Source organism: Crinia signifera, chromosome 5, assembly GCF_055691185.1.
Source record: "Crinia signifera chromosome 5, ASM5569118v1, whole genome shotgun sequence".
NCBI classification, from domain to species: Eukaryota; Metazoa; Chordata; class Amphibia; order Anura; family Myobatrachidae; genus Crinia; species Crinia signifera.
Window position 1 is genome coordinate 78,490,832 of NC_139221.1, and position 15,787 is coordinate 78,506,618.

The 15,787-nt window shown below is 40.5% G+C and overlaps 1 protein-coding gene across 8 annotated transcripts in view; it reads left to right on the forward strand.

Moving 5' to 3' along the window:
• Positions 1 to 15,787, forward strand: part of ZNF521 (zinc finger protein 521) — a 315,240-nt gene that overhangs the window by 252,706 nt on the left and 46,747 nt on the right. For 7 of the 8 annotated variants that reach the window (XM_083187494.1, XM_083187489.1, XM_083187490.1 and 4 more), the window contains 2 exons: positions 3,914 to 4,045; positions 12,164 to 12,279. In XM_083187494.1, coding sequence (XP_083043620.1) covers positions 3,914 to 4,045; positions 12,164 to 12,279 — 248 coding nt within the window. Of the gene's footprint in view, positions 1 to 3,913; positions 4,046 to 12,163; positions 12,293 to 15,787 lie in introns of all 8 variants that reach the window. The other variant, XM_083187488.1, reaches the window with a different exon arrangement.

A 15,787-nucleotide genomic window follows, 5' to 3' on the forward strand; every position in this document is an offset into this window, starting at 1 on the left:
CAGAGCCACATATTTATGTTTTCAGCAGAATCCATCTACCCAGTGTTTTAAAAATGCACTTGTACTTCTAATTTCACTTTGCAATTAAATGACATACTCTCCTATAATGTGCGGGAGACTCCTGGATTTCTGGGCAATCTCCTACACCCACGGAAGACTAGTCCAGCATCTCATATTTTGCCTAATGCCCCAGTTAAGAGAGCCATCCAGTGGTCTGACAGTCACAGTAACACATTTGGTGCTCCATATTGGGATTTGTAAATAAAACAATTGTGTTTTTTTTTTCATAGAGAGCAAAATAAAGATTCGGAATAAGACTGATCTATAATATTTGTCATGAAAGTGGTCTATGTTTATGGCGTTTAATAATGGATTTAGCCAACAAGATACCTAGGCGTAATTTTTGCAGAAAATATGCCCCCACCTCGCTCTGTGTCGTTCTCCTGAAGTGGTTTAGATTCGGCTTGTAATTGTGATGGCATCATTGGAATGCCCCAGGCAGCCCCAGCAGACATAATGCAGATTTGATGTTCTGTTAAGCTTGCAGACCTGAATAAAAAATAAAGAAAAGAAAAAAACTGTTAATTTATTCTTATTTAAATTTTGAAACAGTGGAGATTAAGTGACTGAGCTTATATATATATATATATATAATCTGCTGCGCTATATAAGAAACTGTAAATAATAGGTATCACAGCATGTATGTACACTAAAAGTGGGTGTGTCAGTACTTGCACCTTCGACCACATGGATGTACCCCAGGAAAGAAGTGTGTATCAGCATTTGCATATGGTTGCAGTCTGGGAGCCACTGCTGCTGATTGAGCTTCTAGCAGATAAGAATAATAAAGGGTATTATTATGTTTAAACACCAGTTAGGATAATAGTTTGTGCAGCAGTTGCACAAGTACCACTGCCAATGAAAGTGGTCTAACATACATCTCGGGGACCTGGAGCTATTGCTATATAAATCATAGAAAGTTAGAAATGTAACATTAAAATGTCATAACATTGGCGGTTCTATAATGAGGGCAGTGCAGCCCCTGGTCCAGCAGAGCCCACACTGCACCAATTTTATAGTACTCACCTTTCAGTAGTCCTGTCTCAATGCTACAGCCTTGGCAATAAGCACAGGGAAATGGCCACTGTGCATAGTAGGGTTTAGTCACCGGGACATGGTGGCAGCCATGTTTCCGGAGACCTGCGCATGCACAGTAGACTTGCATAATGCCAGACACTACGGTGGCACAGAGAGGAGGGGGCCCATATGGAGTTTGCACAGGGGCCTCTTCCTCTGTTAACAGGGCCGCCAAGAGAAATCCTGGGCCCCGGTACAACAACTTCCTGGGGCCCCCACAGACGGAGATCCCCGCACAGTCTGCGGACCCGGTGTTACGCCACTGCTTCCAAGGTGGATACACGTACAAAAATTGACACTGCAATGTCTATTAGACATGTCACACATCCATTACATATTATACCACATGCCATAATGCTCATTACACGTTATGCCACACACCGTAATGCTCATTGCATATTAAGAAGTTAACATGCTCTACCGGGGTTAACATGCTCTGCCAGGGGTTAACATTCTGTGTCAGGGATTAACCTGTCTGCCCTGATTTACATGCTCTGCCAGGGGTTAACATGCTCTGCCAGGAGTTACATGCTCTTTGCAAAGGATTTACACATACCCTCCAACATGGCCCATTTCATTAGGTACAAAATGTTCTGTTCCTGGACTTCCCTGCCAGTGGCAATTACAGATGTGAGCCTGCAGCACAGTCCAATATTCAAAAGGGGGGGTCACATATACTGCCACCCTAAGCATCACTGTCCTGGACTCACTGGCAGTTGATGTGACTGCCCCTCTTTGAATTTTGGACTGTGCGGGAGTCCAACCTCTGTAACTACCACTGGCAGGGAAGTCCAGGAACAGAGCATTTTGTACCTAATGGAATGGGTCATGTTGGGGGTACTTGCCACCAAAAAAAAAACAACCTGTGTGTCCAGACCAGGGCCCCCCTGACAGGCCCGGGCCCGGGTAAATTGTACCTGCTCCCCCCCTCTCTCGGCACCCCTGTCTGTTAATCATCATGTAGGTCACTACATTGTGCTGTATTGGGTACTGGTCGTCATAGGAAACTGTATTGTATACTAACCAGTTAGGGCTGATCAAATCATGTTGTACTATATTGATTATACTGGAGCTCTGAAATTGAAAGCTTGTGTAGACTATGGCACCTCTGTGCTAATTGCTGGATTATGTTTGTGTCTAATCAGACAGCTAAAATATGAAGGAACGTCATCTGATTTCCTAATTACAACCTCATTTAAAATATCTGATCTGTATATAGTGAACATCAAGAGCGGCAACTGCCAACACATTATTTCATCTTTAGTTACAAATAGAGAAGGCAAAGCAATCCAGCTTAGTGGAAATGACAGCTTGATGAGGCAGATACCATTATGTTTACAACATTTGTGTCATGTGCGCTACGGTAGTTAAAAGAACATATTGGTGCAGGGGCTATTAAACAGTTTTGCCAAGTACATACAGTGAGATTAACTACTTGTCTCCATCATGAACAGTTAATATTATGATAAATAGTTACCTTTGGCAGAGTTATCTTAAGGAGGATGGAATCTTGTTTAGCTTAATTAATTCTGTAGAATGCTTATTGCACATTGTTACACCTTTTCTCAAGCAACGTCATATATGTTTCTCTTTTTCAAAATGTTTTGTTTATTTTGATGACAGTGAAGTTGTGTTATTGTGTTCGGTAGAAGTGTAGCATAATGAACAGTAGAATTAATTTATAAATGAAAACTACTTTATACTTGATGGCACTAAATATCATTCTTAAAATTCCAATGTTTAACAAGTCGGTATTTTACTTTTTGGAAAAAATATATGTTTTGAGTTTGTCTGTTGGGTGAGGATTGTACACACGGTCATCCATTGGTCAATGTAGGCTGCTCTAATGGATCCAGATTGTAGATTACCGTAACCCAGAGTTTCCCGACCTCTGCCATTACAGTAAACTCCATACTGTACTGCCATGGTGGAAATAGAATCCATGACCTCAGTGCTGCGAGGCAGTAATTGTAACCATTACATCATCTGTTCTGCCCTTAAACCCAGATTCTGTGTACACACACACAGGAAAAACTTTTATTTAGAAAGTAAAGATCGTGTTCCGGAGTCCTTCATAAGCATAAACAAGGTCACTAGCAATATCACTCGGCTTGATGCGCTGTACATTCAACTTAGTGTACAGCGTTTGCAAACGCAGTATTGTGCAATCACCCATACACACTGAGCAATGTAGGCAATTTGTCGTTACAAAATGAATAGATGGCCTGACATCGCTCCAGGTTATACCCAGTTTAAGCTTCATGAAAACCAAGGAAATTTCAACTTAACACATTAGATGTGCTATCTTCTTGAAATACAGGAAGGATGAGTTGGTTTCATATGGAGTGCCATGCAAATGTGTTCTGTTTAAAATGCACCCAAAGCCTACTTACCCTTTCAATTGCGTGGTCTAAACAAAAATTTGAATACAGTATAAAGTTGAGGGAGGTAAAGTACCAGTCAATCAGCTTCTAGCTGCTGTGTTACTGGCTGTGTTTGGAAAATAACAGTTGTTGCTGGTTGGTACTTTATCTCTATCCAAGTTTTGGTTACTGACAGGATATAGGATCTATGTACTCTGTTACAGAGTTCCACAGGAAACTTTTTTTATGGAAAATAATAATAAACATACTGTAAACAATCTGATATTTTTACTTGTCAATAAACTTTTGTAAATATCTCTATACTTTGAAGTTTTATTTAGGCTTTATAAGATTTTACATTGAAATGTCATTTAATTAACATTAACCACTTTAATTTCAATTCTTTTTTGTAGATGAAGGTCTGAACCACGAATGCAAACTTTGCAGCCAATCATTTGACTCCCCAGCAAAACTACAGTGCCACTTAATTGAGCACAGCTTTGAAGGAATGGGAGGGACGTTTAAATGTCCAGTCTGTTTCACAGGTAATTAAAAAAAAAAATCTTAATTATTTTGCTTGTTTTTTTTTTTTTATCCACTAGGTCAGTTCTTGACTGTGGTCCTCCAGGCAGTCCAGATTTTATGGCTATCCCTGCTTGTTCACAGATTGTATATTCAAGTCGACTGATGTACAAATTAAGTAACCCGTGCCTAAACCTGGATAGCCATAAGACCACCTGGACTGTTGGTGTGCCTTGAGGACCATGGTTGAGGACCACTGCACCAAGGCATGAAATATTTATCTTTGTTTATTATTATTCAAGATTACCTACCATGTTTATTATTATTTCATTGTTTAACTGGAAACTTAAAAAGTGCTATACAGTAGCTCTATTCCAGGACTGCATTGCCGTGTCCAGAAATATAGTAATATAGGGCCAAATGTAATAGAGTTTGAGAGTCAGAAATTGAGAGATTTTGGGAGAGTTTTAAAGCGGCAATCAATAACATGGCAAAATCATCGTGGTTTTTTTTTTTTTTTTCAATCTAATTGATTGCTGCTTTAAAGAAATGGGAGAACTCTCCAAAATCTCTTACTTTTTGATTCTCACACCCTATTATATTTGGCCCATAGTGTCACCTTTTTTTTTTTTTGTGTAAGAAGAATCGAAATCAGAATCGGAATCAGCTTTATTGGCCAGGTATACTTGCGTATACTAGGAATTTGTTTTCGGTTTGCTGTGTAGCAGCCAGGTGGGTAACAAGTAAACAGCATACAATATAAACAGGTGGGGGAACATGTACAGTCATATAGAAAGTTATACTGAGGGGCACTGTGTTACATTTTGTGCAAAGGGTTATGGCACGACTAGACAGTGAGGTGTTCATGAGTTCACGTGTCAACAGGTGAACCGCTTGAGGGAAGAAACTTTTTAGGCTACTGGTGGACCTGGTGGGAATAGCCCTGTCCCTGTAGCGTCTGCCTGATGGCAGCAGGTTAAACAAGCCATGGCCAGGATATTGTTGGAACTTGACTATCTTCGTTGCCCGCTTTTTTGCACTGGACAGGTACAGGTCCTGGTCCATCCCGATTAACTTCTCCACAGTTTTGACTACCTTTTGGGGTCTGCATTTGTGTCTCTCGCTGGCGGAGCCGTACCAGACCAGTATTGAGGAGCACAGTACAGACTCCACAATTGCAAAGTAGAAGAGGAGCAGAAGCTTCTGTGGGATGTTGAACTTCCTCAGTTGCCTAAGGAAGAATAGCCTCTGCTGCGCTTTTACAACAATAGTATCAGTGTTGGGCCCCCATTAAGGTCCCGAGTGATTGTGGTTCCTAGGAGCTTCAAGGAGTCCACTAGCGACACCACACTGTCAGCAATTGTTAGTGGAGGAACACCAACAGCCTTCTTCCTAAAGTCCACTACCATCTCAACGGTTTTGAGTGGGTTGAGCTCTAGATGGTTGCTGCTGCACCACCGGGCCAATCGGTCCACTTCTTGTCTGTCCCCGTCTTGATTTGGGGCAACACAGAGGGTATGGTTTGGTTCACAGTGGACTACTTTTTTCAAACCTGCAATAGAAGTTGTCTAGCTCATCAGCTACATCTTGGCACATGGGGGTGGGTTTTGGTGTTCTTGTAGCTGGTTATTGATTGCATTCCTTTCCACACAGATACAGGGTCATTAGTGGACAGATCATTTGTCAGCTTGTCAGAGACCCGCTTTTTTGCTAGCCTGATTTATTTTGTTAGGGAGTTCCTGGCTCGGTTGTATTGGGATTGTATCGGTATCCGGACCATCGGTCGACAATATATGGTCTACATTGACAAGTTTAATGTAGACAAAATGTCGACATGACTTTTTATACTTTCATACTTTACCATTCCCAATTTGAAACCACATGGATGGTAAAGTGATACGAGCGGTAAAATGAGTTGAGCGAACATATCAACCTTTTTATGTGTTGACCATTGCCATGTCAACCTTTTCCTTGTGTTGACCTGTTGTCTGTCGACCTTTTACATGTTGATAATTTGATATTGACATTTGACCTAGACACTGTCAACCCCTTATACCAGGCATGTCCAAACTGTGGCCCTCCAGCTGTTGTGAATCTACACATCCCAGCATGCCTTGTCATAGTTTTAGCATTCCCTAATAGCAAAACTGTGGCAAAGCATAATGAGACTTGTAGTTTCACAACAGCTGGAGGGCCATAGTTTGGAAATGTCTGCCTTATACCATACCCATTACATCACAGTTGGCACTTATCAATAGCCATGTTGTGCTGAAGCTAACATACATAATGGGCCTATTTGTGATATTTTCATTGTCCATGACTTTCTATTCTGGCTTTTAGACTTTTAAGATGTATTGATGTGGAATATTTGGAATAGAAAGTGCTAAATACCAAGTCCTGTAATAATATCACATAGGGAGTTAGGCCAAGTACACACGGTGTGATTTATTATATAGTCAAAATTGTCTAGCTAAAAAGCCAAAGCTGCTCCATGTTCCCCCTGCGGCCAATAGCCATGTGAGGCGTCGCTATCGGCCTGCAAATTTGACTATGTCACCTGCAGTGTATTTGGCCATAGACCAAATCGGACATAGCCACAATCAAATTGAATATAACCAAAATCAGCTCCATGCATTTTAAGGGGAAATCGCATAGTCAAACATGCCCATAGCCCCTATCGCACCATGTGTTCACTCTTAGTACATACAGGTAGTACCATATTTTCTGTAAAGTAATTTAAATGTTGGGCAAATGTTAGAATTATGCAAAAAACTTACACATACATACATTATTGTATCTAAAACAGGCATGTCCAACGTTGGCCCTCCAGATGTTTTGAAACTACACATCCCAGCATGCTTTGCAATAGTTTTAGCATTCTCTAATAGCAAAACTGTGGCAAAGCATGCTGGGATGTGTAGTTTCACAACATCTGGAGGGCCAACGTTGGACATGCTTGATCTAAACCATCCGTACGCCGCAGAAAACAGTGTTTGTTTGTTTTTGCTTATTGCTCATACAGAATTAAATGCAAACTATAAATATGGAGTATATAATATTGCTGTAGAAAATCTCTGTAAGATCAGCAAACTATCAAAATATAGTATATATAGCACATTAATTTATTTCGGAATAAATCATGTTATCACTAAGGATGTCGTCTTCATTTTAAGGCTCAGTTATGTTTAATTGGAGTATACTAATGAGCTATTGGATTTCCTCCCTGCATTTTAGACAATACAATGTATTTCTGATTGGAGAACTTGTACACATTTATATAACTTTGCAATTTATATTACTATGTCATCCATATATTGATGAATTAACTATTAAGAATAGAGAAGTGAGGATAATTGTAAACAGTCATGTTCTAAAGGGCAGGGACTTTACAACATATGATGAATACATTCCACCTAATCCAGATTGGAAGACCAGAACTACTGTACTAAACAACAATTTAATTTCTCATTTTTTAACGTAAAGTGGTGACCGCGTCACCCTTCATTATAGCTATTACTGCTCCTTGCAGCTGGAGCCAGCAGGAAGAAGTGCTCAAATACTGACATCTAGTGTTCAACACAGTGTTGGCAGCTATTTTTTTTCCATCATTTTTTTTTTAATACTGTACAAAACAACAATACAGCGCAAAATAGGGAAGAGAAATGAACTGTAGATTTCATTACTAGACTATGAAATAGGAAAGCATCAGATAAGACTGCCACAGAGCCTGTTTTCACCAAAGTTATATTTTCTCCGCCTAAGAAAAAATCCCCACTGTGAGCCCAACAGGTGAGCAGTCTACTCATCCGACTGCATGTCCTGCAGTAATAAAGGCAATCTGCTCTGTGTGTAGCCTTTCTCAAAAGAATCATGCAGACACCTCCAAAGACAACTACACCCTCCTGAAAGTCTTCCTTCTACATAGACGTAATGCCTTAAATCCAATATGTCAATTTTGTAATACTGCAGAGAGCTAGATATCCTTTGGTGAAATCAATTTTTCTATTGACAACACTCATAATTCTCTAATAAGCTACTGAGGGGCTTATTGTACTTATTTCGGTACTGATGCATCTGTGCTTTGTTGTTATATCATATGTTAGTCTAAAATGCTTTATTTTATAGTTCATGCATTGTACATTATTACAATCATTTTTGTTTTTTTAAAAGGCTGTGATTTATAATACATGTGATGCATACGGATGCTTTTATCCAGCTGCAAAATACTTCCCTTTGGGTGTTTAGTGCTGTTCTCTGCTTGCCTGTGTACATTGTGTTGTACACTGTATGTAGGCCATCATACAGCCATTATTATTATTATTATTAATAATAATAATAATAATAATAATAATAATAATAATAATAATAAAGTAATACCCCTTTTACACATACAAGCCGGGTCGTACCCAGGATTTTAGACCCATCTCCAATCCCGGTTCAACCTGGCTTGCGACCCATTTTATACCACCCTCCCCACCCGGCATAATGCCGGGCAGGTGACATCACTGGTAGTGGGCCCGGCGGTGGTGCTGGGAGATGAAAGCAACCCGGGTTACCCGTTTACATTATCTGGGTCCTTCCCGTGTTCAACTCTGGTCAGGACCTGGGTAGGTTTCCCCAAACATGGACCTGGGTTTTTACGGGGGGTGCCGCTTACACCCACCGCTGACCCGGGTTGACTCGACAATAACCTGGGTTATTTCGTTATAACTACAGTAATCTGTTTGAACCATATCATCGTGATAAAACCAATATAAAATAGAACTTTTCCCAATTGCCATTTCTACAGGTTATATAGATTTCCCCCAAAAATACTGTATGTCAAAACTGACAACAGCGTACTTGTTTTAGCAACAGAACAATGGTCTCAACAATAGAAAAGTCTCCTTTTCAATTAAATAATGCTTATTTTCCTGTGAGTTCAGCGGACCTAGCCTAATGGGAAAATGCAATTAAATGTATGAGTCACCAAGCAATAGCCTAATTTTTTCAGATGGCTTTAAATTACAATAGTTGTTATGATAAGACTGGAGTCTGAGTCAAATGCCAACATCCTTAATCAATCTCCCTCCTTCCTATAAAGATACATGCAAACTTTTTTTTTTGTAGGTCACAGTGCACCAAGCATACATCAGAAGTCAGTGCTGCCAACCCAAATACTGCCTCTGGCTTATACAATTTAATTATTAATAGCACGTCTCCCAGGTAAACTGTTACACATTCTTAGGGCCTTGTTTTGTAGTCATTAAAATTGAACATGTTTGTATTATTGAAACCCTTGAATCTCGGTGTAGGTTTAGTTGATCTGAATGTGTCCAAAGAGAACCTACAGTAGCGATTTCCCATTTTCCTATCCCTGCCCTGGAGTTTCTAGAAGATCTGATTTCTTACATTTTTTTTTTTTTTTTTGTAATTGTTCCCTTGTTTACTGGTGTAGTTATTTTGCCCCCACCGTTTGTGAGCGTATACATGATCCTGCATTTTGAATGGTTTTACGTTCTGCATTGACCAGTAAAACAAAAAAATTAAGTCCATTGCGTTTGACCCTGAATGTTTAATGGTTTGTTTTTGCTAGTTCCACAAGGTATGTGCCTGGAAGACAAATAGACCTAAGTGCTGCAAGCTGAGGCATTATTAATAACTATGTTAATATAGTACGCACAAGCTTATGCACAGGGATATCTGCAAAACCAACCATGGAACAATTAAGATCAGTATAATTCACCTATAATCATATGTATTATTTTATTTATTTATTAACAGTTTCTTATATAGCGCACACATATACCGCAGCATTTACAGAGAATATTTGAACATTCACATCAGTCCCTGCCCCAGTGGAGCTTACAGGCTATATCCATACCACATGCACACGCGCACACACAGACATTCTAGGGTTAATTTGTTGGGAGCCAATTAGCCTACCAGTATATTTTTGGATTGTGGGAGGAAACCGGAGTACCCGGAGTAAAGCCACGCAAGTACGGGGAGAATATACAAACTCCGCACAGTTAGGGCCATGGTGGGAATTGAACCCATGACCTCAGCACTGTGAGGCAGTAAAGCTAACCATTACACCATTCGTAAAGACAAACTCTTGCCCAACATTGTTATACCAGCAGGGTGTAAATATGGTCCATATCCCAACACATACATAATACCGACTGTTGCCTACAGTCAATATATCGACATGATCATAATGCCGAACATGTTAAAATCCCAAAACCGTGGACATGAACAACGTAATAGTGTACCGCTTCCCCCACAGGGTTTGGCTCGGCAAACTATTATATTCCCTCTATGGCCATTTTTAAAGAATGAACAAGTCTTTTTGTGAAAAAAAATCATGAAAACATGTGTATGGCGGAATTATTTGGGTCATTGGCATTGTGGGGCTGTTGGCATTGTGGTTGTGTTGGTGTTCTTTTCCTGTGGGTGTTTTACTTGTCTGCATTTTGATGTGTGTTTTGATTGTTGGTGTTGTGTATATGTCAGTATATTGTCCATCGGTATTTGGTTTTGGGGATTCTGTCAATCAGTGTTCCGTCCGTCGACAACTTAACTACATACCCAAATGGTCTTTATACTGTACTAAGGCAAATACAGTGGAAAGAGTGGCAAATTCCCATCACATTTATTTCAGCGAAAGCCATCAAAATACCAGCAGTCATGACAGTTAGTAGACTGATAATAGAATTAGGGGAAGAGAGAGAATATTTACTGGTCACTTGTGGTATATTGGCTTTCAGGATCCCGCTATCGGTCTCCTGGTTTTTCGTACCCAACCCATTTGCCAGCTTTCAGAGACTTTGCATGGGTATTCTCCAGGGCTTTGTGTGGACGAGCAATTGGGGCAGAGCAAAGGAGTACATGCATGAAAGGAAGGTTAATCATTACAATGAGACATGTGGACCACTCTGGTTTGTTCTCTGCTTTTCTTTTTCTTTTTACAGAGCTTAGTTTATATATATATATATATATATATATATAATATATATATATATATATATATATATGTATATATATATATATATATATATATACATATAATGCATTTGGGGCAGTACGGATGGTGTAATGGTTAGCATTAATGCCTCACAGCACTGAGGTCATGGGTTTGATTCCCACCATGGCTCTAACTGTGCAGAGTTTGTATATTCTCCCCGCACTTGCGTGGGTATCCTCCGGGTACTCCGGTTTCCTCCCACAATCCAAAAATTATACTGGTAGGTTAATTGGCTCCCAGCAAAATTAACTCTAGAATGTCTGTGTGTGCATGTACATGTGGTAGGGAATATAGATTGTAAGCTCCACTTGGGCAGGGACTGAGGTGAATGTTGAAATATTCTGTGTAAAGCGCTGCGGAATATGTGTGCGCTATATAAGAAACTGTTAATAAATAAATAATAAATAAGGTGTCACTCTGCTTCCAAAATGAAACAATGTGGCTCTATGTAAGTTATTTGGACCATTGACTACATGCACATAGTCAGTGAATGTTGGCATAGTAGTGCAATATACGTAATGCATGCACAATGTAGAACTAGTTAATCTGTTAGGTTGGGATATATTGGCACAGCAGATATCTTATATGGGGTTAAACATGTCTGAACAGGAGTGTGTGTGTGCTTGTTTATTCAAGCTCCTACAAGGCTGAGTACATGTGCATAATTATGATTATAAGTGTCTCCTTAATGATCACCAAGGATAGTACAGATGTTTAATGCTGCTTATCGCATAGATAGAAAATCTATCACCGCACTTTAAAACTTTCCTGGATTGCTCAGCTCCCTGTAGATATCAGTTAGAATTCCCTGAGGACTGAGTTTGGGAAGCACTGGTGTAGGTGATATAAGAAGAAGAGTTCTGATGCAACTTTTAATCTATAGATCTTGTTGACGCAAAACTCCCAGCATGTTCTATCAAATGCTGCTCAACGATGAATTTATATATTTTCAAAGTGTTTAACTACCACTTTAGTAACAGGATAGATGAGAGGAGAGAATCTGGATGAACTGATGCCTAGGAATGTAACGTGTCACTGTTTGGGAGTAATTATTTTTATTGTTGTGATACTATATGCTTTGTGTTTGTAATTCTTTATGACCGATATGCTAAGTACATGTTTCTCTCTCTTGTAGTGTTTGTACAGGCAAACAAACTGCAGCAACACATTTTCTCAGCCCACGGACAAGAGGATAAGATCTATGACTGCACGCAGTGTCCACAGAAATTCTTTTTTCAAACAGAGCTGCAGGTAACGTATTTATGTGAGTTGTTTTCTGGCCTTCATAAATGGGCACCTTCTTCCACTCCCTGGATTTCTTGGTGTCCTGACAATGTGTCTGGCCTCATGCAAGAAACCATGCTGAGCAGGACACAACTGAAAAGTTGGCAAACTTTAAAATAGTTCCCTAAATTAAGATGCATGGAAGTGTCTAGGCTTTTTAGCACTCATTGTGTGAACCTATAGTATAAATATGTCTACTGCTTTATGAGGTATCATTTAATATATTAGGCACAATTAATTTACAAACTAAGAACATTCACCATAGGGCAAAGTCCATTTACAATTCAGAAATAGATGGTTTGATTAAAGTAATGCATATCTGTAATGGTGCCCATACACACTGCAATAGCAGCGTGCGTTCTGATGCGATAAGATGCACGCTCCTGCGGGCATTCCATCGCACAGTACAAAAAGTATGTGCTGCACACTTTTTGTACTGCTTTCACATCACTCGCACATTGCATGCAAAACGCATGCTGTGCAATGCGATCTAGCCCATAACGCATGCGATTCTTGCAGCGTGTATGGCCACCTTTAAAGGAATAACTGGGATAGATTTAAGTTTTTACTGATGTACCTTCGATTACTCAAACTTAACTGATTTACAACCCCCACAGAGCAACACACTTCAGCAGGATGTATGAAAACAATAAAGGCCCATACACACTGGGCTATTTTGAGCTGAAAGCCACTCAAAATACCAAGTTTGAGCGGCTTTCAGTTCAAATCCGCCCAGTGTGTACGGCCCGGCGTTGAGCGGTGCGCTCCCGTATCATCGCTTGGAAAGCCGCTCATCTGTTGGTATTACCAGCAGATGAATGGCTTTGTGGGCGGCTTTGCATAGGGCGGCGCTGACAGCGCCGGGCAGGGGTAAAGCCGCTTAGTGTGTATGCATTGATCAGCTTTCCCCTCAGCGATTATAGCGATCATCCCTGTCCATACACACTGGGCATAATTGCTTTTATTTTATTTAGGAAATGTGTTTATTACTCCACTGTATCTGTTACTGTGATATGAAGTTTAGCCATGTGTGTTTATAGGTGGCAGAGGCTTAATTATCCTATTTCATCTGGGTAGCACAATGACACATTGACACAATGATGGCATTATGCTTATTTGTATGGCAGCCAGTGTCTTCAGGCCCCTCTAAGGTTACGGTACATATACAAATTCACCTTGTAAGTCTGCGGAACGGTTAAGAGTCAAGTGTTTCCTCGGCATGTGTTGGTTTGACATCACCATGTTTAATATCCAGCAGTTTGTATCCAGAAATGTCCTGTTTATTATTCCCATCAATAACTAGCAAATAATGTCTACCTGTCCCTGTCCTGACATGTACACACTTGTACTTGCGCTGGCTTACTTATTCACACCAGTTGTGTTGTCCAATTAGACCACAAAATACTCAGTGTCTGACTAGGATTATTCCAAAACTTCCACCTCTAGTCTGAATGTAAATTTTAAAGGAGACCACATCAAATCAGAAATTGCGAGACACATACTGATGAGGAAGTCAGCAGGGGTTCGGGGTCTGTTCTGCATTTTTTAAATGCCATTTCGCATCACGCATCCCACCACCCATCGCATGCATATCAGCATTTATTAATGCTATATGCATTAGGATTTTCGCAAAGGACCGCTCTTCTGATGAAAGCTATTCTTTGCGGTTAACACATGCCACGTTGCTGGGATAGATCTGATTGGCTTAAATTGAGTAATTCCATCTAAAGATAATTGGTAAGATTGCCAATAGGTTGTAAACCTATAAAAAAAAAAGTGACTATTCAGCGAAAATCGGGACAGTTGGGAGGTATGATAGAAGCAATATATGACAATAAGCAGATGGCGGTCTTATTTTAAAAATGGATACAGTGCAGTTGGTCCGCTAAAAAAGGGTACTGCAGGATCATTTGAACATGAAGAATCCATGACCGGCAGTAACCGTTATTTTTCGATCATGCTCAGTGTGTTTCATACCTCCCAACTGTCACCAGTGAATATTCATGTCCCACAGCAGCGAAAATGGAGGCGTGGCCTCACGGGAGCAACACAAATATAGGTCACGCCCCCTTCTCACTAGGCCATGCCATAAAAATTTTCGGACGTGCCTCCTCCGTGCGCCAGCTTCCCTGCTCCTCTCTCCTCAAAGTTATGTTTCTCTACTGCCTTCAGCTTTTCTACTAGCTTCTCCTAGTCTGTGGCTATCGCCAGTTGTCTCTGATTATATTTTGTTTATTTGCTAACCTTTTTTGTTTATTTGCTACCCTTTTACCCCTTGAATTTTGTTTATTTGCTACCCTATTTGTTAACCTTTTGTGTAATAGCTTTGCAAAGTCATTGTTTAATTGTACTGCAATCTCTGAGCCTGCTACTGAGTTAATGTACAGTATGTGACTATTAGCCCAACCCTGACAGTGCACCCTTCCAGAAACCCTGAAAAATCTGCCTTTTAACCACTTTTACCATTTATTCTAGTTTTCCCAGCACTGTTACATGCACAATCTATACAGCTACTTCAGCCCTTTCACCTATACAGCTTGTTACAAACACTGCCACAATATCCAGCTGCCTCCATTTTCTTTCTATAGCTCTATAGCTTATTACACCATTGCCAGAATACAAAATAGGCCTTTGAATGGGAGGGACCAATGGAGAGTGTGCCTGTGGGTTATACCACCTATTGCTGCCCGTTACTGTTCGCTGACATTATTATTTGCCAATTCTGTATTGCTGAACCAGGAGATCTCAGAAGGAAAGCATATATATATATATATATATATAAAAAACAAAACTGTACGCCAGCCGCATCAGATTTTAGTAAGCAAAAAAGGTTTTATATAGGCATAATAAAGTGCATAGTGACAAGAAAAATTTCCATAAAGAGGAGGTCGTACATAGAAGTAAAAAAATACTTAGCAGCTGTGTGATAGAAATCGGTCCGGTCCTCCCCCATAAAGGTCATAGGCACGACAAGCCTGTTTCGGTGCTGTGAGGCACCTTAGTCAAGTGCCTCACTTTATTATGCCTATATAAAACCTTTTTTGCTTACTAAAATCTGATGCTGCTGGCGTACAGTTTTGTTTTCTACATTACTCCATGTCTCTGGGCCCGAGCACTCAGGTTTGTGACGTGCGACTACCCCTCTATAAATATATATATGTATATATATATATATATATATATATATATATATATACAGAGGGAGCGAGCTCCATCTTTGCAGGGGCTGGCGATAAAATCGCCAGCCCCGCCAGCGGCTGGCTACCGCCAGGGACGCGCGTGCACGAGACGCTCACGTGCCCCTTTGCAAACAGAGCCTGCCGCCGGTCCCTGCCACCTCCCCCGCTGGTCCCCCTCGCTTCACCGCGCCCCCCCCCCCTGAAATGGGCAGCGTCTCCCTGAAGCGGAGACGGGCAGGGAGATGCTGCCCAGCCGCCGTGATACTGGGACGCACGTGCGGCAGAGTTAGCATTCC